At 39.4% G+C, this 23519-nt stretch overlaps 1 protein-coding gene across 1 annotated transcript in view; it reads left to right on the top strand.

Annotated features, from left to right (window-relative positions):
• The window catches only part of rev3l (REV3 like, DNA directed polymerase zeta catalytic subunit), a 42988-nt gene extending 19513 nt beyond the window's left edge, over window positions 1–23475 (top strand). Inside the window, exons 9-32 of the mRNA XM_079474300.1 lie at window positions 1175–1311; window positions 1750–1878; window positions 2001–2208; window positions 3994–4136; window positions 4220–8009; window positions 8084–8964; window positions 9111–9199; window positions 9333–9458; window positions 10789–10981; window positions 11291–11402; window positions 11642–11757; window positions 11926–12044; window positions 12131–12249; window positions 12438–12579; window positions 12917–13161; window positions 13658–13766; window positions 13887–14093; window positions 14331–14440; window positions 15704–15818; window positions 15913–16050; window positions 17575–17765; window positions 18594–18840; window positions 20781–20999; window positions 22404–23475. Of these exons, the coding sequence (XP_079330426.1) occupies window positions 1175–1311; window positions 1750–1878; window positions 2001–2208; window positions 3994–4136; window positions 4220–8009; window positions 8084–8964; window positions 9111–9199; window positions 9333–9458; window positions 10789–10981; window positions 11291–11402; window positions 11642–11757; window positions 11926–12044; window positions 12131–12249; window positions 12438–12579; window positions 12917–13161; window positions 13658–13766; window positions 13887–14093; window positions 14331–14440; window positions 15704–15818; window positions 15913–16050; window positions 17575–17765; window positions 18594–18840; window positions 20781–20999; window positions 22404–22544 (8026 nt within the window). The 3' untranslated portion in view covers window positions 22545–23475. The remainder of the gene's footprint in view (window positions 1–1174; window positions 1312–1749; window positions 1879–2000; window positions 2209–3993; window positions 4137–4219; window positions 8010–8083; window positions 8965–9110; window positions 9200–9332; window positions 9459–10788; window positions 10982–11290; window positions 11403–11641; window positions 11758–11925; window positions 12045–12130; window positions 12250–12437; window positions 12580–12916; window positions 13162–13657; window positions 13767–13886; window positions 14094–14330; window positions 14441–15703; window positions 15819–15912; window positions 16051–17574; window positions 17766–18593; window positions 18841–20780; window positions 21000–22403) is intronic.
• The last annotated feature ends 44 nt before the right edge of the window (window positions 23476–23519 follow it).

The raw sequence follows: 23519 nt of genomic DNA, 5'->3' as shown, positions 1-23519 counted from the left end.
GAAAGATTCCGCCATGAATTCTACGTATAATAGCAGTACACAATAAAAATAACAATGGGACTTATAAAGATCAGATGTAAAGTTCCATACAGAGAACATATTAAAGATAAATAACATTTGCGGTACTTAGCAAATATTAAAGCAATCCAACGATACGCAAATAAGTTTTGGTGATATAGTGCACATTAACTTGCCATCGCTTTGTTTAAATATATCTTTATATTTATTTAACATTTTCTGTTACAATATCAATAACAAATCGACCTTTTAAAAAGATAAAACGATTCTGCGTCTATTTTTGGTCTAAATTTGGACCCAATTTAGACGGAGCAAAAAAAGAAAAAAATATTGACATCCATTTTCGTCTAAATTTGAACCAAATTTAGATAGACAAAAAAAATACCACATTTTGACGTCGATTTTTAGGCTAAAACTGCACCAAATTTAGACGTACCAAAAAAAGAACACATTTTGACGTCGATTTTTGGGCTAAAAGACGGCATGGACGGGCCGACTTGATTTAGCCCCAAAAAAGACGTCAAAATGACGTCTGGTGCTGGGTGGGTAAGTTGGCTGGTGATCTCTACTGCACATTAACTTGCCATCATTAATGCACGCTTTGTTTAAATATATCTTTATATTTATTTAACATTATCTGTTACAATATGTACAATGACCAACAAATCGACCTATAGAAAAGAAAAAACAATTTGACGTCCATGGACAAAAAAAAGACCACATTTTGACGTCTATTTTTGGGCTAAACTTGCACCAAATTTAGACGGACCAACAAAAGAAAACAATATTGTCGTAAAAAATTATGAGGGCACATAAATAAATAAAAATGACCAGCACGTATAAATAATTTATAATAAACACAGCAGTTTTCCATAAAAATATAGGAATTGTAATTTTAGATTTCATGGTGAAATACATTTTTCTACCAGTGGTTCTAAATGCATCATGCTGTTTCTAGAAATAAGTATGCTGTAAAAATATTGCAATGATAATGTTAAACGATGAAGAGACATAAAAGCAGAAAGCATGAATTTCTGTTCTCTGGGGACTTGGAATCAAAGGACTGGGACGAGGAATGCTGATGTGAGAAAAGAAGTGAATGCAAAGCCCAGTGAAAGATAATGGTGATATTTGTCTGGCTTTCTTTGCACTGCAGGACTCAGGCTGGTTCTGAAGTTGATGCGAATGAAGATTCTTTTCCTGACCTTTCCCTCCATCCTGTAGTCCTGAGCCCAGATGATTTGCCCTCCATACCTGCTAGCCAAGTGGATGTTCACCACGATGCGATTAAAGGTGAGGTCAATGAATTTTTTCAGCTGCTAAAATAATAAAAATAAGATGATGGTTTCTACCATAAACATACTTCCACAATCTGTAGTGGCACTTTGCTATCCTCAGTAGTGGTACACGAAGCACTGGCACACTGTTTATAAGAAATTATGTTACATGCATAAAAAATTGCTTATAATTAAACCCCTTTTCCCCTGAAGCGGGCTGCAAGTTCCTGTGCCACAGCCATCCCCACCATTTCAGTTTAACTCAACAGGGTGACAAGCAGCCCTAACCCACACTCACAGAATCTGTTCCTTATGGCAATGACAGAAAAAAGAAAGACTGAACACAGGGGGAAAAAAAAAAAGAGTACTGTGGCCTTCCTCCACGCTGTCTGACTGGCAGTTTGGCTGTAGTGCTTTTAATATTTCTTATGCTTTATTTCTTCTCTCCATACAGAAATGAAACGGCCTGATGGCAAAGACACTGAGGTGGCAGTTGTTGATGAAGAGGCCATTTTGAATTTATTAGAAAACAGCCATACCTTCCTCCCTCTCTCTCAAAACTCCAACCAGTCAGCAATACTCGGTATTGAATCATTCAAAGCAGATATCATTTTCAGAGGCAGTTGAAACAGCATGATGTTTTGTGCATTTTTCATGTATTTTTCATGTATTACTTATTACTTGTTATTTATCACATTTTTACAGAAGGCATTCAAGACCAGCCTATGCTGGATTTGCTTGAGGAACTGACTGATTTTGCAGCTCTGAACCAGCAATGTTTGTCTGGGAGTGGCATCTATAACAGTGATGATGAAGAGGCGGGGCCTGAACTAGAGAAAGAAGAGGCAGAGCTCAGTATAATCATGTCACAAAGATGGGACAGTGAGATTTCAGAACACTCCGCCAGGCGAAGGTGACCAAAATTGAATGAAGATTGTTTGCTTAATCTGGTTTAAATTTAGCATCCTAAAATTAAACATTACAGGTAAACACAGTGATATATCTGATATAATATACTATCTTGTTATTGATCCAAAATGATACCGTAGTGTTTTTCCATCCTGGTGGGACACCAAAATGATCCTGCAGACTTACACGTGTACTACCAGAGATGAAAGGGAAGAACGGCAGGCAGGAGACAAAGTTATTATATATTATAATGAGCAAAGTAAATTGAGGAAGGAAATCAAAGTTGCGTTTAGATGCTTATTCTGACTCCATCTTAAACTCTGTCTGACTAGAAACACATTCAGCAGATCGTATTAAATCAACATAGACATTGAAAAATTACTGCTTCACAACATTATCTTGTGACGTTATTGAGAACTTTGAGAATAAGACCACTGGAAACTCATATCTCTACTTGTGATGATCGTACAAATGCATCCATTGTAAAGCAGAATATAATTAGGTAGAAAGAAATTAATATAATCTATATCTAATAAACTAAATATAAAATAATAATAATTATACCTGCAAACTAGTCGCCCTTCTGCTAACTTTGCCATTTTGAATGGAAAATAGGTGATTTGTGTGAATCCAAATGTAAATCCAAAGAGTTTTTTTCTGGTGGGAGTCTTTGCGTCTGAGCATCTGAAACGTCTTTGGTCCAGCACCTGGATTCGTTTGGCCAACCAGAATCAAGATAACAGCGTCGTCTTTTTTTGGTCCTTGGGCAAACAAGAATCACGCGTTCTAGATGTCATGTTTGTGCCTTTGAAAAGCATTCCTAAAAGGGATGAATGCAAAGTATCTGTCAAAGAGAAAATGGATATTTACAGTGCATCCCGAAAGTATTCAGAGCGCTTCACTTTTTCCACATTTTGTCATGTTACAGTTATATTCCAAAATGGATTCAATTCATTATTTTCCTCAAAATTCTACAAACAAAACCCCATATTGACAACGTGAAAGAAGTTTGTTTGAACTCTTTGCATATTTATTAAAAATAAAAAAGCACATGTACATAAGTATTCACAGCCTTTGCTCAATACTTGAGACACCAATTACAGCCTCAAGTTGCTTACAACTTGTAGCATTGGGATCGCAAGACGGGGGCATTTTTTGTTCAACCAAAATCCATATTTTTCCTGAAGCTCAATATTATTGTCATGTGATTAGCTACATTGGTGTCATGTGGTGCACTTAAAATACTTGTGCAGACCTTTTGGCTGAAGAAAATGACAATACAACCCCCCCCTGCTTCTATCGCTTACTGAACAGAGAAGATGCCGAGAGAGAACATTTTTCCACTCACTGAAAGCTAATGCTTATCCAAATAGACCCTAGTCACTTTTCCGAGGGAAAAATCACTCTAAAGAACGCACCACTGCGCGCCTGTGCGACACGCAGGGTGAGTGACAGATGCATCTCCACCACGGGTCTCCGCTGACAGCATGCGTGTATTAAAAAAAAATTGACCAGACATTAAAGAAAGTTAATGATTAGGAAACACACATTGAGGGAAGAAGTAATAGCCTACCACTTGCCACTCACAATCACGTTCTGATGAATGGAAATTATAAAACGGGCAATAAAAAAATGATAATCCATCAAAATGAAGCATAACCTTTTGATCATTTTTGGTTAACGCAACTTCTGATGATCTATCAACAGGCTGGTCCACAACAGTACAAATGAATATTTATTTATATCTGTGACGTTACTTAGGCAGTATTTGTGTTATCTTTCTGCATAGATTATGCATGAAAGAAGCAAACGAAAGCTCCAGCGATGAGCAGCAGGCCTCATCAGATGAGGAGATGGATTGGAAAGGAAACACTTCTTTTCCTGCTGATTTGTCTATTCCACAGTTAGATGGTGCTGCAGATGAGAACAGTGGTAAGCATACATTTATTGAAGTGTAGAAAAGGTTATGATCATTGTTTGTACAGAGATGTTTACCTGTTTTTATTTATTTGCAGATTCATCACTTACAGACAAAGGATCTATGACACATTCGTCTCTAAAAGTAACAGACAAGATACTTGGTAGCAGAAATGTGTTTCCAAATGGAGCTTTTCTCTCAGAGACACCCTCCTCTGCCAAAATTGTCCTCGAGTACAAATGTGCTGAGCGAAGACTTCAAGAGGAATCGTCCGAAAACCACTTAAAAAATAAACAGACAAATGAATGTTCAACCGGATTAAGAGTTAATAAAGAGATTCCATATATCCCACCAGTTAAACACCCAATCCCTTGCAACATTGCAAATATATCTCAAATTGGTGGTGACAAAATAGGTGTTCACCCTTTGTACACCAATGAAAATAAGGCCACCGGCCTTAACCAATCTGAACCTGATGGTTTAATGTTTGGAAACTCTAAAATTGTCCAGTGTAGAAAAAAGTATGGCAGTATTAAAAATGTGGAAAGGAACCACATCTCCATCATGGAGAATCACAGGGGCTTCTCAGTATGTTATTCAGAGCTGATAAACTGCCCCACCAATACTGACAAAGAGCTGAGTCCTAAAGACTGCAGAAATTCTGTGATAAGGAGTTTTGACCAGACACCAAGCCCAAGGGGGGAGAGCCAACCTTTGGCCCCTCAAGAAGGCGAAACAGGACAGGGCAGTAAAGAGGGAGATGTTGGTGAACTGAAAATAAGGTATGAGGACTACCAAGAGAATAAAACCGAGAGGACTGTTGTGGCTCAGCAGGAGGCACACTATAAGTTTTTTCCTAGTGTCGTCCTCTCTAACTGTCTAACCAGACCGGTCAAAAAAACGATCTGGAGTAAGAGTGGTGAGGGCTGCTGTACTATGGAAGATCCTGAGCAGCGGAGGTCAAGATTAAAGTTGACCAAAAAGAGAACTACATTAGGTCAAAAAGGGACAAGTCCTTTGAGGACCCCAACTACTACAAAAGAGGAAGCACCACCCTTCTCTGCCATCACTCCAGCCTCTCTCAATGAAAAGGAAACAAATAGTAAAGTAAACATGGAAACGTCAGATTCTTCAAGTGTTAAAAAATCGGAGAGCTCGGTAGAGGATAAACTTGCAGTTACTCCCACAAAAATAGCTCGCACCAAGGTGTCCAGTTTGCCAGGTAGCAAATATACCTTGCGAACAAAAAGGAAAATGAGCCGTGACACTGAAGACGGAGATCATTTAAGTTCTCGTTCTTTCAGGCAATCTTTGGTGCCCAACGAAGGCCTGAAAGAGAAAAACCACATTCAAAAAAAGAGAAGGCTCTCCAAAAAAGAGCCACCAGTTATCATCAAATATATAATCATCAACAGGTTCAAAGGTCAGAAGAACATGCTTGTGAAGATTGGGAAAATAAATGCAGATGAAACTTGCACAGTTTTAACACCAGAAAAGCTTGATGAATACCAAAAGCTTGCTCCTCCCAAAGAATTTTGGCCTAAGGTCCCAGAGTCTACAGCAATAAAGTACCCTCTTCCTGAGCCAAAAGTCAAGAAATGCCCCAAACAAACAAAAACCAAGGTCAATCTAACATCTAAGAGGGTGAGTACCTCCCCAAAGTTGAAATTTGACCGAGCTAGACAGACTAGAAGACCAAGGCATGTTAAAGCAGCATTTACTTTGCCCAAATTACCCTATCCCTGGCCTTGTTATAATGATCTTACTGATGATCACTCTACAGAGTACTCTGATGTAATGGTGGAGTTGGGTTATTTGTCTGAAAGTGCTCCTAGTCCTACTGATTCGACACCACCTCGATGTTGGTCACCTACTGACCCCTTATTGGAATCAAATTCAAATGATCATCTCATAAACCCCCTTAATGATCCATGTCTTGGTTCACTCTATCAGTCATTGACCCCCAAGCCATACAAAATAGGCCCTCGAGACAGAAGCATAACATCCAGGCCTAAAAAGAGCTCTGCTGCAAGTCAAAAATGCTGCAGTAGCACAAAGAAAATATTGGTCAGTGATTCTACAGGGGTTTCGAAAAAGAAAAGTAATCGAACAGCTTCAAGGAGACAAAATAAACATTTTAAAAGTATTGAAAAGACTGTTCTTGGAGATGGCACATCTACCATTCAAAAAAACAGGAGGGTGAACAAAAAGAAAACTGAAGGAAGTGAAAACTCACAGACTTCACTTCCAGTTGACAATTCACCTCTTGAATCCTCATCTGACGGCATAACTCCTTTTCAGCACCCCAGTTCTTTACAAAGTAGTCAAGAGGATGCTACTGTCAGTTGTTTTGATTCACAAACAGTCAGCACCAGCACTGAAAAAAATACAGATCGGGGTATTGATGTTTTTGAGGTGTTGAATGCCATTGCCTCAAATAAGCAAGAGGTGCAGATTGCCCTTAATCCCTTGACTGAAGAAGCTACAAAAACTGTGGGGCATCCATGTTCTGTCATCACTTACAGCAGATCTAATTCAGGATCGCAAAGCTTAGGTCTAAATGGCCCTGTCACAACAGACGAGTGCAATTTAAAATCTGAGGTCACCAGCCAGGAAGAGATCCCGAGGACCATACAGCATTCACAGTCAAGTGCAAAAACGAGCATGAAATCAAAAAGACACTCAACAAAAAAGAAAGATAATCCAATTTCTCTGTCAGAGCCTGTTAATTTTATATCCTCGCCTACTGATAAGAAAGCAATTAAAGATGGATCTCATAGAGATCTCGTATTATCATCCATCCCTAAGAATGGAATAATATGTGTACCGGAGATGCCTTCTGGGCTGGCTGTCCTGAAGGAGCTTCTCCAGAAGAGGCAACTGAAGGCAGAACAGGTACAACAGGAAAGTGTTCATGTGACTGAGTCTTCCACCAGTCAACCGAATGATGTTTCCAAAACAGTCAAACGGAAAAGACCTCCTTCGTTAACAACAAGGAAATCAAGATCTTCAAGAACCAAAGTGCCAAAGGAGTCCATAAGCAGGCAAAGCAAGCAATGTAAACCTGGAGATTTGGTGAGACTTGACCATCTTTCTGATGGCATTCCTGTCCTTATGCCTGACCCTGGCCTTGATAGCTGTTGCTCCATCGAGAATAGCTTATCCCCAGAGCTCCCAGATAATTATAACTTTGATATTAATGCCATTGGACAGACAGAGTTTTCCAGCCTTTATTCTGGCAACCAGTTTGTTTTAACTGACAAAAACTTACCTCAAAAGTTTCTCAGTGATGTCAGTCAAGAGGCAATCAATGCCCTTGTTGAAGGGTTGGGAAGCAGGGCACAAAAAGTGTTAGAGGTTGATGAAGATGCCAAACATGGGGTGGGCTACCATAGATCTGTTAGTCCAGAGCTCTTTGACAAATCATCTTGTGAGAACAGCAAAGTTTTTCCCAATGAGATATCTCTGCCCCTGTTTGATTCAGAAAGGATCTCGAACAAAGATTGGGGGGGCTCCCTTGGTAAAATCATTGGCCTCAGCCATTTTCAAGACTTTTACTGTGAAAAAAGAGACATGCTATTTGACCCAGAGCCCTTTTTTTCAATTACTTCTGCATCTTTTGGGGATAATGGTGTTTCCCCAAGTAGCGATCTCCAAGATGGCAGTTCAGCAACCCCAAACAGTTCCCCACGGTCTGTCAGCTCACTGTCCCAACTGAGAAATGGAGTTCAGACTTCAAAGAGTGCAGGAACTCACATTCTCAAACCTCTCATGTCACCGCCTACCCGCGAAGAAATTTTGGCTACTCTGATGGATCTGGACCTCTCAGAAGCCACCTACCAGGAACCGTTCTGCAGTGACCCATCAGATGCTCCTTTGAAGCCAAGGTAAGAAATGGCAACATTTATAATAAATCCATTCGAGTGGTGTGTTTTCTCAGTGATTCTCATTGTTTTCTCAGGGAGGTTGGAGGACGCAAATTGACTTTGGAAACCAGGCTAGCAAACCAACTGGCTGAATTTCATGGCGACATATCTCAGCAGGGATTGCAGTTTTGGAAAGTTGCATTTTCTGCCATGACAAATGCTGGGTCTACACCAACCCATGGTTCTAGGGTTTCGCTAGCTACCAAATACCAAAACCCATCTTATGGCAGTGATCAGAAGGTGATCATGCTTCCCTGCAAAAGTGCTCCAAGCCGGGAACGGGTGCAACTCTGGCTGCAGGCCAAAAAACAATATGAGTGCCTTCTGAGGGATAAAAAACTTACTGTGGGTGACCCAAAATGTGTGGAGCTAAAGCACAGCACATGTGACAGGACCTCCCCTCAGAAGAAACAATTGCAAACACCGGACTCAAAATATTGTGATAAAGGGCCTAAAAAGGTTTCAGAGTTGCAGAGTGACAAAAAGAATGGATTGAGTTTACCACTTCAAATCTCACCAGTTAAAGCAGCTCCATTTAACAGTAGCCCTAAAAGTATGATGCATTTCTTAGACACTAAGGCCAAAGATCAGGAGGTGGATGTAAAAAGGGCCCAGATCATGTCTTCATGCTCACCTGAGCTTCCTACATGGCAGGAAAGCCCAGCCGGCTTAAAAGAAGATGAAGACAAGAAAGATTTGTGTGATAGACTGACTGCCCCCAACATGGATGAGTCTCATATCTATTGCACATCACCTGAAAATGTACAGCCAAGGGACCTCTTGAGCCCATCGCCTTTTATTCAAGATCAAGTTTCTGATGGTAAAACCTTGTACCTGCTCCACAGCACACCAGTTCTCAGGAGAAGGCGAAGCATTGATGATGATGGGTCTAACTGCAGTCCAACAAGCAATGATGGTATAGTTTTACTGCATACTACTATTTTTTTAGAGCTTGAATTTAAAGATTTCTAAAAAAAATTGAGCATGAGAATTTATATGCTGTGGTTGGTTACTATACTATGCCAAATCTGTCCAATCTCTTTTGGATCTTTTCTTGTGCAGACCTGGAGGCCAGATCACAGCGGCTACATCAGAGAAGTAATAAAAACAAAGATGCTTTACGAAGAGTTCTGCTAACCACACAAATGAAGGTCAGATAAAAGACTGATTTTGACTTAGGTTTTGTAGCTTTAGATGATTCATAACTAAGTAATATAATATATTGTAATACTGAACATTAAATGATTAAGGCCTTTTATAGTATGTTCATTATTGTCCATACAGAATCAGTTTACTGCTATGAATGTTCCAAAGAATGAGAGTTCTCAGATTGAGGGTCCATCGATCTGCAATTCGTATGGTTTTAAAGTCAGCATGCAGAACTTGCAGGAGGCAAAAGCATTGCATGAGGTAGGACCTGGTTTTGACTATGTTTAGTAAGAACTGGTTTGATTAATGTGGGTGATTTGATTAAACTTATTTAAACGTTTCAAGATATTTCTGAAGAAAGTTCTTTTTTAAGCTCTATTGAAAAGGCTTTGTTTCCCGGCTAGCATGGTCCTTTGCCACTCCCACTCCCCAACACTTTCATGTCAGCTCTCCACTGTCCTATCGTAATAAGGCAATACAAAGCCCATAAAAAACATTCAAATTATGAGAAATCATTATAAAAGAATTTGGGGGTGCACCAATTGACCGGCAAGGGACCAGAATCGGAAGTTTTTTTGCATAATGGTCTGATATCGGTTAGTGGATGGTGATGATGTGCACTGTTTGTGAATGTCTAGTACAGACCTGGGCATTGTACTGCCCGCGGGCCATCTCCGACCCGCTGGCTCTCCCTGACCGATCTGCGGGAGGTCATTGGTAAATAAGAAGGCAAATGCAAATTGGTGCTCACAATACAACTGCAATGGTTTTATTTTAAAGGCAACTGGTTTTATTTTAAAGACAACTTTATTTTAAATGACAGCATGCACGGTTTTTAAATAAAACCAGTGCAGTTGTATTGCGTTCACCTATTTGCGTTTGCCTTATAATTTACCATGGTGATCATATATCAAACAGTTTACACGTGAATATTTTGAACAAAAAATAATAAGCCCATCCCTAAGCACAAGAATAAGCACAACACGTCACTCTTACTGTACAGAGCTGTTGTTGTGGTGTGTCACATGATAAGCATTAAGTGTCGCCATGGAAACAATGACCGCTTTAAAGGGATAGTTCACCCTGAAAGAAAATTCGGTCATAATTTCCATATACTCAAGTTGCTCTTCTCTTTTGAACACAAAGAAAGATATTAGAAGCATGTGTGCTTCTCTGAGGTACCATTGACTGCAATAGTAGTTTCTTTCCTACTGTGAATGTCAAGAGTGCCCCAGAATTGCTTGGTTCTTTGTGTTTCACGGAAAAACAAAGAAATAACAAAATTTTAAGATAACTTGAGGGTGAGTAAATAATGAGGATATTTTCATGTTTGGGTGAACTAAAAAACCCATGCTAGAGGCTCCTTGAATGCATAGGTGGCAAACCTTAATGAAAAGTAGCCTTGTTCTGCTCATTTTAAAGAAGACATTTTTGTTATAAAAAGAAAACAAATGGTTTTCCATACATTTGCCCCAATATCATTTTAGGGTTAGTCCTCTTCATTTTTGCTTTGGCCATTTCAGATGAATTCCTAAACCCAGTCTCAAGAAATGTGATTGGGTTTAAACTCGCTTTAACCCCCTTGCTGTAGGTACAGCACCTCACACTGATGACTATGGAGCTTCACGCGAGGACTCGACGTGACCTTGAGCCTGACCCTGAGTTTGACCCAATTTGTGCCTTATTCTACTGCCTCAGTTCTGATTCGACTCTTCCCAGTGCCATCACCACACAGATAACCGGCTCCATTGTCATCGACAAAGATTGTTGTTTTTCAGGACAAGGTGAGATTTTCTTTTTATTTATCTATGTTGTGTTTGTAGGTCATTATATTGGCAGTACCCCAAATAAACTGTATGTCTTTGTTAGGAACCACAAAGGCAACAACTGATGTTAGATTTTGTCTTAGAGTAGCTCACTTCAAAATAAGTCCCCATTGACTCTCCATAGTATTGTTCTCAAAGAGAAGAGAAGCTTGGCCCTTGTTATAGTTGCACTCAATAGGATACTTTATAGGGATTACATAGTCCAAGTATGCAATGTGATTTACTATTTAGTACGTCTTTGTCAACAATGTTTTGTTCTCATCTCAGCCTCAAGGAGCAAAGCACCCTTGCTGTTTAGATCCGGTGTTACAGGATTACAAGTTACCTACACCCGCGATGAGAAGCAGCTGTTTGAGGAGATTTCTAACTTAATGAGAAAGTAGGTGGAAATGTGTTTGGGATATCATTTTGACTGCTAATATTTAGACAGTTTAAAATGTTAAGGGAACAAATTTTCCTTCTGAAGGCGTTTCAAATAAGTCACCAGTTTTGTGTAGTAAATGGGCATCTAATGATGCTGACCTCAGAATTTCAGAACCTTTTAGGTCATATAAGAAAGATTTACAGCCCTCTGTGCTGCGGAAGCGCTCAAACGATCTCTTGTCCCCATTTCCACAGGTATGATCCAGACATCCTGGTTGGCTATGAGGTCCAGATGCACTCTTGGGGATACCTTATGCAACGTGCATCAGCACTAGGGGTGGACCTGTGCCAGAAGCTTTCCCGTGTGCCAGGTGAGGTTACCAGTGTACCCGACTGCTGCCTTTTGACATTGACAGATTAAGGCATATATAATTTAAGTCTTGTGGGTGCAGTGGCTTATTAAAAACATTAAGAGCTTTTAACGGGTCATATTTAGTCAAATCTCTACCGAATCTCATTCTTATTATTACTTATTACAGGCGATGCAAAAGAGAATCGTTTCTTGGCAGAGAAAGATGAATATGGGGCGGACACCATGAGTGAACTCCATATTGTTGGTCGCATTGTCCTCAACCTGTGGAGGGTCATGAAGACCGAGGTGCTGTTGACATTCATACCCCCAGAGTTCAATCTTGAACACACTTGATTTTCTCCATTAAATGAAGTGCTTTTATGTGTTTTCAGGCTGCATTAAATAACTACTCGTTTGAGAACGTGGCTTTTCACCTCCTCCACCAGCGCTTTCCTCTCTATAGCCATCGCACGCTCTCTGACTGGTTTGACCACAATACAGACGTGCACAGGTGGAAATCATTTTTGTCAATCGTTCATTGTTTACAGATAATTGATTTCCTTTATCTATGGAGGTGCACAATATGTAATGGTGGCAGATGTGCAATTGAATTACTAATATACGGTAAACATACGGTAAAATAACTTTTGCATTTGGCATGTTTTGATGTCTGTCGGCCTGTGCTGTTTTTTGTATCAGGTGGAAGGTGGTGGATCACTACGTAAGCCGTGTGTGTGGGATGATCCAGTTGCTGCAGCAGCAGGATATTATTGGAAGGACAAGCGAGCTTGCACGTGTGTTTGGGATCCAGTTCTATCATGTGCTTACCAGGGGCTCACAGGTCAGCGTACATTTAAAATCGTTATTTGAACTTGTGTCACCTTGGGGTCTGTGCCCCATGTTTATGTTAACTTTTTGTGTCACATGCCATTTCAACACCTGGGTGTAAGTTGTTGTTGTTATTATTGTGAGCTTCTGTTGACGCCTCGGCCTGGACACTTCTGAAACATCGATTTTTAATCTCAGCATTACTCTCTAGATTTTTCCAGAATAAATGAAGGTTAATAACATTTGATCATGCTTCTAAAACTTGCCGAGGCATAATATATTTATATTGTCAATAGAACTTAAATGTCCAAATCTCCATACAGTTCTAACTCTCTCTTCTCAACTTACAGTACCGTGTGGAGTCAATGATGTTGAGGATTGCAAAGCCGATGAATTACATCCCAGTGACTCCAAGCACACAACAGCGTGCTCAGCAGAGAGCCCCACAATGCATCCCCCTTGTCATGGAGCCAGAGTCGCGTTTCTATAGCAACTCTGTCGTTGTGTTAGATTTCCAGTCGCTGTATCCCTCCATCGTCATTGCCTACAATTACTGTTTCTCAACTTGCCTTGGACACGTAGAGAATCTTGGAACGTAAGCATTCTTTTGTATTAGTAGAACTATGTTAAAGGAATAGTTGACATTGTACATTCTCAATTTATTCAATTCATCATTTATTCACACTTATACTACTGCAGATGTTTGGCTTTTTTATATGAACACAAACTTGTACAAACATCTTCCTTTTCTGTATCTGCATACAGTGCAAATTAAGTTGTTCCAATATCACTTACAGCCTTTGATAAAAGTAAGGCATATAACTAGTGGATTAGTAAATGTCTTAAAAACAATAAAAACTGGCAGTAAAACAATAGTGTGTGAAAAAAATTCAATACTAAACTTAATTTGATGTTTTAACATGACATCTCATATCGATCACGGTCTGTGTCTTTGTGTCCATACCATAGAAGCAGTGGGGTCCAATGTTGTTTGGTTACCTTCCTTCTTTAAAATCTTAAAATCATAATAGTTTTGGGGTGAATTTTGTCCCACTTGCTGGTTTAATTAATCCTGCCACATTGTCTCCTAGGTGTGATGAGTATAAGTTTGGTTGTGCGTCTCTCAGAGTGCCTCCTGACCTCCTTTACCAGCTCAGAAATGACATCACGATTTCTCCCAATGGCGTTGCCTTTGTTAAGGTAGTTCTAATATATTTTTTAAGCCGAAACTGTCCGTGTTGCAGTATTTTACATCTCTCCTAGTATACTGTGTGGCGATTTTAACTCGAGATCACAACTTGTGTACCTGTGTTCATGCAGCCATCAGTACGAAAGGGTGTGCTACCAAGTATGCTGGAGGAGATTTTGAAGACCAGGATTATGGTAAAGCAGTCCATGAAGGGGTACAAGAATGACAAAGCTCTGATCCGTCTCCTGAACGCCAGGCAGCTTGGCCTTAAACTCATTGCTAATGTCACGTTTGGTTACACCGCTGCCAACTTCTCAGGACGAATGCCCAGTGTTGAGGTACATATTTAAATCTGTGGTTTGCAACTAATAGGTCCGTTCTGACAGGGTTACAGACAGCCGTGGAAAGCAATGCAAAATCCAATAATACAATATATTGTAAAGCAGTTTTTTTCCAGTAGAAGCATTTTTCTTGCCAGAGAGGTAGAAAATGGTAAAAATGCTGAGCCTGCCAAAGTCACTTTTGTAACATAAGGATGAATTATTACTGTATAATCTCTCCCTTTTGCTTTTCAGGTTGGTGACAGCATTGTGCACAAAGCTCGGGAGACTTTGGAAAGAGCCATTAAGATGGTGAACGACACCAAAAAGTGGGGAGCTCGTGTGGTTTATGGAGACACAGACAGGTAAGAATAAAGCATCAGACTTTACCGTATTTTTTGCGTAGATGTGGGCGCCGCCATCTTTGAGCTGTTTGTCTAAAGACTTTCTGTGACCCGCTACAGCTAATAGCAGTTGTATTGCGAATGAGATGACAAGTGTGCAGTTTTGACTGAAAGACCAAAGGCACAAGTTTAATGTGTGCCAACACATTAGAATTATACAAAACATTTGTTTAAACTGTAATGCACGCACCAGAGCTGAATGTGGTCTATTTCATGTACAAACACTGGACTGCCTTTCCCACTGTGCTGGTACCTCTGTGCAATGTGTGTCAACATTTGGGTACCAAAGTCCCGGAGACCTGCGATTGCGTTCAAAGGGGGTTCCCGGGGCTGTTCGCCGTATGCGTTCTGATCTCTGCCAGGCTGTTGGAAACACGTCCCAGGGGGTCCCCCTCTGTCTTTTCGCGAATGTGTTCCGGGACTGTCACAGAAGAAATAACTGAAATATGGGCGTTTACGGGATGAATAACACATCGGGAGGGGGGTGGACATGGGGAGATTCCCGGCCAAAACAGGGGTGTTGACAGATATGCTCTGGGCTTGTCAACTCCGAGAGAAAACACAATTTAATTGAATATACTGTATATTTTTATTATATATCAAGCCACTTCTTCATTTCAATCTTCCAATAGTTTATACATTGCAGATCTTGAAAATATTTGCATTAAATGTTTTAAATCATGTTTCGACCGTGTGAAGATTTTTCAAGCTAGCCAAAAGCTTGCAAGAAAGTTACTGATATGATTAAATTGTGTTATGCTGTACAAGACGAGTGTGTTAGAGTTGGTGACTTGCACACCCAACGAATAAGACAAACAGTGAAACTAAAAACCAAAAGCACTACTTACAGGGGACTGTCTTCTGGCAGTAAGAAAAAAAGCCAACACCCCAATTCCATTAGCTTTGTGTAGCGATAGACCACTTCAGATGGCGTTTCTTTTGAAACGCTGGTTGAAAAGAACTTCCTCTTTCAGTTTAACACTACACAAATGTTTGAAAAAAATGAAACAGAACTTTTATATCCGAATTAAAATTTCATAACATATTAACGATTTAAGTATGCGTTTAAGAAACAAGTGCCTTTGAAAGAGTTGACGTCACAACACATAGACATTTCACATTGAGAAACTTTACAGACGAGTTGGTTGACACTGAAAAACTGTTTTGATTGAGAATTATTTTTCATGCTACTTCTTTCCTTTGTGTGTTTTCTCTTTTGTGTAGCATGTTTGTGTTGTTGAAAGGAGCCACCAAGGAACAGGCATTTAAGATCGGTAATGAAATTGCAGAGGCTGTGACTGCCACCAACCCTAAACCCGTCAAACTGAAGTTCGAGAAGGTAGGTATACAAAGAATAAGAGTATCATCTTAAATGGGTTTTCTACAAGGGTTGTTTATTGCTTTATTTACAATTTGTCTGTGTGTTCGTGCAGGTGTACCTGCCATGTGTGTTACAGACTAAGAAGCGTTACGTTGGATACATGTACGAAAGCTTGGATCAGAAAAACCCTGTGTTTGATGCCAAAGGCATTGAAACTGTACGCCGAGATGGCTGTCCTGCTGTTGCCAAGGTAACTTGTGTTTAGTAATGCCAGTGTTCAACCTGTCAATCATAATGCAGTCACTACGGCAAACAGCCTTTAAGAAATCTGAAGGAAGATGAATAGTCTTTTTCTTAACCTCCAGCGTATGACTTCGATTGAGCGCATTATATTAATGCCCCATGTGAAAAGGCTTGCTTATTTTTCATAAAAGGAAAAAGCCTAAGGATGTCAATACACTTATATGTTCCTAAGCGCTGACAAAATTCGCTCTTAGAAGATTTATAGTTTGAAAAAAACAAAAAAATCTTGTTCAATCAAATTCACTTTAGAATCCAAAGAGTCCTGCCCCCTTCACTATGACACTGCATCCTATCCAAACGCGATGCAATGAGATTTCTGCAATAAGCAATTTGTTTGTCCATACCAAATGCGAAAAAGGGGGCGGGACGGAACAATCAATCACAAAACACAGCTGAAGAGTGCACATGCAGAGAGATGCGTCCTTTACTCATGACTTCAGTGATGACTCACCGGATGATAATTTCAGAATCTAAACGCATGTAATCAAATGTATATAGCCTGTCATCATCCATGTGTGGCAATTAATATTCATAAGGTGCAGAACTTGCATCGAGTGAGATCATTGTGTGGGCAGAGCTCTCAGCCGCGACGATATTTTAACTTGGAAAATATATTTTCATTGCGTGTCGCCGGCGCGTTTGTGTAGTACACGGTGTGAGCCATTTGTTCGCACATTAATTTATGTTGAATGACGCAAAGTGCACTTAATGGGAGATTTACAATGAACAAGATTAGCAATAGTGTTAATTTCACGCTAATGTCACGTGAGTGGTCGCATGTGAGTGTGGTCCGGTTCAGAGAGCCGATAGCACAGAACGGATCGTATGTGCCTATCATAGGGCAAATCCGCTGAGAAAACAAAACGTATCTGGTCGTTTCATGTCTACACAGTATGTTGTATGTTAAGGCTAAATGGAAGAGATCAGAGACCTCTTTGCATTTTTCAGTAATAACACATGAATAAAGCTGCACGTTTCAAGGCATTTCAGTGGGCCTTTAAGCACATGAATTGTTACCATGAACATTTGTAATGTTTGTTTTCAATCCGTACAGAAATTGTTAAGATAAGTGTGTCTACTGAAATAACACACACACACCATGACACACGTACATGGATCAAAATGTATAAATTCTTGTATTAATATATTTAAGCGTCTGTACAATACATGGACAAAACTATTGGAACGCCCCCTTCTAATGAACAGGTTTGACTACTTGAGTAATTTCTGTAAGCACAAAACTTAAAGATACTGTGTAAGTTTTTGGTGGCATCTAGAGGTGAGGTTGCGAATTGCAACTAACCGCTCATTCCACCCCTCCCTTTCAAAGCAGTACGGAGGCTGAGAGAGGATTAAGATGTTGTCACTAACACTAACTAAAGACATGGTTATGTATGTTATATTGCACTTCTGCCAATAGGTCCTCCAAAAAACTACACACTGGTCCTTTAATAATCCTCTGTGTTGTCAGATTCTGGAGCGATCTCTTAAGCAGCTGTTTGAGTCACGGGACATCAGCGTGGTCAAGCAGTACGTGCAACGGCAGTGTCTGAAAGTGCTGGAAGCCAAAGCCAGCATGCAGGACCTCACCTTTGCCAAAGAGTATCGCGGCAGTGGATCGTACCGGCCAGGGGCCTGTGTCCCTGCTCTGGAACTCACCAGGTAAGTTTGTGTTTCTGTCTGCAAAAGTATGTAAGTCTGCAATTTTGAATGAAATGCATGGGCCAAGTGTGTTCTTTTAAACTCATAGTTCATAAAAATTGAAAATTCTTTCATTATTTGCAAACCCTCATGTCATTTCAAACCTGCTTGACTTACTTTCTTTCTAAGAACACAAATGAGGATATTTTGACGAATGTTTGTAACCGAACAACGGCGGTAACCTTCTATTGTGTGGACACAAAACCAATCCAAGTCAATGGGTTCTGCTGCTGTTCGGCTACCAACACAAAATATCTTCTTTTGTTTTAGAATGATTTTTTAAAATGTTATATAGATTTAGTGTAGACCGAATGGGCCTTTAATCGATGTTCTCAATTTTTTTTATAAAAAGACGGATGAGACTTTCATTTCACAAAACATTTATACCACAAGCATGTTTTATTTAAGCTCTAGCAAAGGTATCAGAAATTGAAAATCTGTTCAGCAGAGATAGATTTGAGTTTTCTTCCTTGTTTTAAAAAAAAAATGCTTGTGCTTTTCACGTTATGTTGTTTATCGTCTGCATATCTGCTATGGTCGTCTGTAGTGTACCTGGAGGCGGTTGCCTAGCAACACACCCATTAACAGATGCAGAAATTAGATTAAGGCATGGTTGGGTGGTGCGCGGTACAGATTCAGCTGCCTGGTTGCTCTGTGTCCATATGCAGCTTAAAATAAAGAAAAGGGGGTGAAAAATACTTGCAACATTGCTAAATACAAAGCACCCACAAAGGTAACTGTGCAATAAAAAATGTTATGTCTGTCGCCATCTCTCTTTTCGTCTGTCAGGCGTATGATGGCGTACGATCGGCGTTTAGAGCCGCGTGTGGGTGAGCGTGTTCCATACGTTATTGTGTATGGGAGGCCAGGAGTCCCTCTCATACAGCTGGTTCGACGTCCACTGGAAGTTCTGCAGGACCCCAGCCTACGTCTCAACGCCACCTACTACATCACAAAGCAGATCTTACCACCACTCGCACGAATCTTCAACTTGATTGGGGTGGATGTGTTCAGCTGGTACCAGGAGCTGCCAAGGGTTCGTTTATGAAATCTTAAACAATGCAATGTCTGAAACTCACAAGCTAGTGGTTTTCAATTGTATTTCCTATTTTTTGTGGTCGTATTGTTATAGTTTAAGAACGGAATAGTACTGTATTATACTAGCTACTCTTGATATGAAATCTGGTGGTGGCTGCTGTAATTTTCTATAAAACGTTTATTACGTTGGCCTGGGTTAGATGTGAATTTTGGATTATTCCCTTTAAAATGTGATCAATGTAGGCTATATCTTTAAAAAATCATAAGTTAATTTAGCTCGTAACCAGAGGTGGAAAAATGTACAAACATATTATACTCAAATACAAGTAGTAGTACTTTAATGATATAGTACTTGACTAAAAGTAAACTTACCAGTCAAAAAATCTACTCAAGTAAAAAGTAGCTTGTTTAAAATGTACTCAAAGTAAAAATTACCTTTTAAAAAGCGGGAAGGGGACCTCTCCTGTTTTGTGCTACTCCAACAATAGTCACAGTGCCTAATTTTATATATTAAAATGGGTTACAAGTGCACTGCAACAAATGCACTGCACTGCCTTGTTTTCCAGAGATATCACAGATTAATATAGCAGAAATATTAACGAAACAATTCTTAAATCAATAAAATGAAGCCTTAATAAAGATTGTAAGCCTTATTTTCTTAATAATGACATACTGCTAAGTTTCAGCAGTGAAACAACATATAAATGGTTCCACGTTTGTAAGGAATGTGAGTAAATGTGATGATTGACCGATTGAAAGTCTTTTCTTATGTAGCTGCAGATACATTATATAGTTAGTAAAGTAAACAGTTGCATGCAGTGTTTTTTTGCCTTATTAAATGTGTCTATGTGGGTTTATTTGGGGCTCTAAATATGATCTGGCAACACGGTCATTTTTACGGCAGGGCTGCAAGTCTTTTCAAAATGAATGAAACAGCAAGCACATTTTCATATGACTTTCTTGCCCTGCGCTTACAGAAGAGAGAGACAATTGATGCACGGTTAAATATGTCATTAAAGAAAAAGTTGTACAGTTCGGTTCCATTCACACTGCGTAAATTTGATGCGGAGTGCAGACACATTAGTGCGTCTACGAAACGGGATTAAACACATAAAATATGTAGCATTGTGCACCATGTCATTTTGACTTTTACTACACAGTTCAAACTTCTTTTTTTATACAAAACCCTAGTTTGCACAGCGTCCATAATCCTGTCTTGATGTTAAAATGGTTGCTTAAATATGGCCAGGGCTTTACTTCATTGTCTTTAGCAGTTAGAGTTTGACAGGGTTTCACCTTAGGACAGGTGCACTATACCGAAGTCTAACTTCTCCGTCATCTTGTATTGGCGCAAACTCAAACTCGCACCCATTATGAACTGGATTAATTTCCGGTCGCGTTGTTTTCATTACTTTTTTACTCCGTAACGGATGTGATTTTAAATATAACAAAGTACAATACATCTCACAAATCATACTTAAGTACAAGTAAAATTACAGATTTTAAAAGCTACTTTAAAAAAAGTACAAGTACACAAAAACCTACTCAATACAGTAACGCGAGTAAATGTCATTTGTTACTTTCCACCTCTGCTCATAACCATTGTCTTCTACGGAAGATATAGTTGTGTGTTATCTGCAAATAACATTTGTTATACCAAGACGCGTCATTGTCCGCTAGATCATACATAAACGGCGCCACCATATTGGTCAGAGCAAATTCGACTATAAACACTTTAGATACGATGCTTCGAATGGAGGAGCCTGATTCGTTCTCGCAGTCGAATCTTCGCAGAGGTGTTACGCAATGGGGATCATGACATTTTGGTTATTTGGGCAGTGGCTTACAGCAGACAGCTGTACCCACTGACTTCATCGATTTAAAATTATATTTCCAGTGTGGTCCAGTGTCTGTTTGTGATGGTATTTCTCTGTGTAGGTACAGAAGGTATGGAGCTCTGGGGTGATTGCAGGGGGTGAGGAGAGCACAAGGAAAGGTACCATCTCTCAGTATTTCACTACGCTGCATTGCCCCGTTTGTGACGAGCTCACGCAGCTGGGAGTGTGTGAGCGTTGCCGTGCTGAACCACAGTTTGTCGCTGTTACCCTGCACCAGGACTTGAGGCTGTGGGAGAGCCAACAAGACCAGCTCTTAAAGGTTCGTGGCCACCTGTGCAATGTTATTGATCTTTTACTGACTGGAGAAATTGAGTCATTGAGATGGTGGACGCAAATTCTTTAAAATTACATTTAAAATATACAGTCCGTATTGAAGACAGAAAATAAAACTATTATATATATTGCGGCATTAAAGTGGGAAGATAAATTGTGAAAACAATTGATCAAGTCTGGAATATATGACTGAGGAATGGGTAGTAAGTGGGATAACGTGAATCCTTATATCAGGTTCCTCCAATGACAGACAGGGATTTTACATTATCCTGTTTATTTGGCTGATAAAATATTGTTTTTATTTGTGATAAGAAACAGTGTCACCTAGTGGTCATTTTAACTACAATAATTGTTTTCATTTTCTTTTATACAGTAGATAGTCAACCAGAATGACCACCACTGCAAATCAAAAAGTTCTTTGACCACAATAAAATGCATCCCGTAGTCAAGGACAAGAGTGAATAGAATACCTGTCAGTTTATTTAAGGCTGTTGTCAGCCACAGGGCTGCTGTACCCACTGAAACATTTGTCAAAGCAAACATCACTGAATACACTGATGAGAGAATCTCCTTTCCACCACCCAGCGCAAACGCAATGAAGTTCCGTATTCAATTGTATAATAATATTAAACTGTCACCAAGAATAGCAAAACCGTAAACATTTTGAAATGCAACAGTGCGTTTAAAGCCAATGCCTGCATAACCTGCTTTAATATAGTTTTTCTTTGCAATTGAACATCGTAATCTAAGACAGATTTGGCTGGGCTCAGTTTTTAATTTAACTATAAGCTCTTTACACTAAAATATTTGCTATTTGTGCAAACCATACACGGATCACATTTGATTTTGATATCTATCTTTGTTGTTAAAATAGATTTAAGTGTTTATATGACTAGTATTAAATATGATTACTTGTGTCTGTGGATTTAAATTCATTTAACTTTTATATTGTAGACAGTGCTTGTCTTTTTACACCTGAATCGCTCAACTCTTAATTCGTCGGCTGAGTGAGGTGCAGTTGAGACAATGAACTTGACGTGTCAACTTGCACCGAGTTTAGTTCTATAAATAGACTGCCACTCAGTGCTACACAAGAGCAAACACACATTAAAGAAATACAGCATAGGGAACGGGCGACGGTGTTAGGAATATTCTGGTTGAGTAACATCTGTACTTTGTTACTGAAGAAATCTCCCCAGTAATGTAACAATGGCCAGTAACCGCTGAAATGCACAATGCAGACAGGCTGCTTTCCAGTCATAAAATATGAACGATAAATATATTCTGTGTAATTCACATATTATATGCTTTACATTTCAGAAATACCAGCAGTTTAATAGACATGTCCTCTTTCATATTCAAATTCTCTTGTGTTTTGATTGTTTTGCAGATATGTAGAAGCTGCAGTGGTAGTGCAGAGCGTCAGATGCCATGCATCTCATTGGACTGCCCTGTTCTTTACAAACTGTCCCGAGTTAATCGACACCTTTCTCGAGGGCCATATCTTCGCCAACTTCTGGAGCAGTTTTGATTTTCAGACCTTTACTCCCTGTTTTTTTTTACTCCGGTGCTAAACAGTCAAAAGCTCAGCACAGCTTTGTCTATCATCGTTTGTGAAGGTGCTTTCCCTTTGTGGATTTTGGTGTCTCCATCTTTTCCTGTTGTACTGTGTTGAATTGCAGCACAGTGGGACTGAAGAGGCCTTAAATATAGAAATGAGGCGAAGATGGTTTTGATGTAGTGTTTGAATTTGCTCTGTTGTCCTTGATTTTTGCTGTCATTTGAGTATTCAGTCTTTATATTGTCATATGTATTCTCTCAAACTGAACCTCACATGCGCTGTAGCAATTTGTAAATCAAAGATACTCAGTTTTGACTGCAATGTTTTTTTTTTGTTTTCTTTTGTGGAGCAGTTGTACTCCGGTGATACGTTTTTTTTTTTATATCAGATCAGTTTTTTGTAAATATGCCTTGTATAGTTAAGATCCAAAATACTATCTGTCAGCACTGAAGAAACACATGAAAAGTTAAAAAACAAAATGGACAGTTTTCTAAGCAAGTCCTGCTTGACGCACATGTTCTGGAAAAGTATTATTTCTGTCCATTCTCCACAGAGTCAAGTCTAAGTATACATAAGTATCAGCCTTAACTTCTTGGACTTCTGCAATATGTTGAATAATTTATGGCAAGAGTATATATTGTCTGTGTGCATATTTTCTTTCCTGTTAACATGCATTTTCTAATGCTTTCTCTATTCTAAAACAAACATTTTATGTCACTTTCGTTTTTTTAACTGAACAGTATGAATTTGTAATCTTGTAAAAACCTGAGGTGCTTTGTTTTTAAAGAACATTTGTGGTTGGAGTTTTAAAATTGATATAATAAAAATCAACATACTCAATAAATGCTCAAGAACTGTGGTTGGGGTCAGGAATACTGAAGCCTGCCTACTTTGACTTCACAAAAAAAATTATGAATTGTTTATTAACTATTGAATATTGTGTAA

Source organism: Barbatula barbatula (genome assembly GCF_947034865.1).
Source record: "Barbatula barbatula genome assembly, chromosome: 15".
Lineage (NCBI taxonomy): Eukaryota > Metazoa > Chordata > Actinopteri > Cypriniformes > Nemacheilidae > Barbatula > Barbatula barbatula.
Note: the sequence above shows the minus strand (reverse complement) of the source record. Positions and strands in the feature narration are given on the sequence as shown.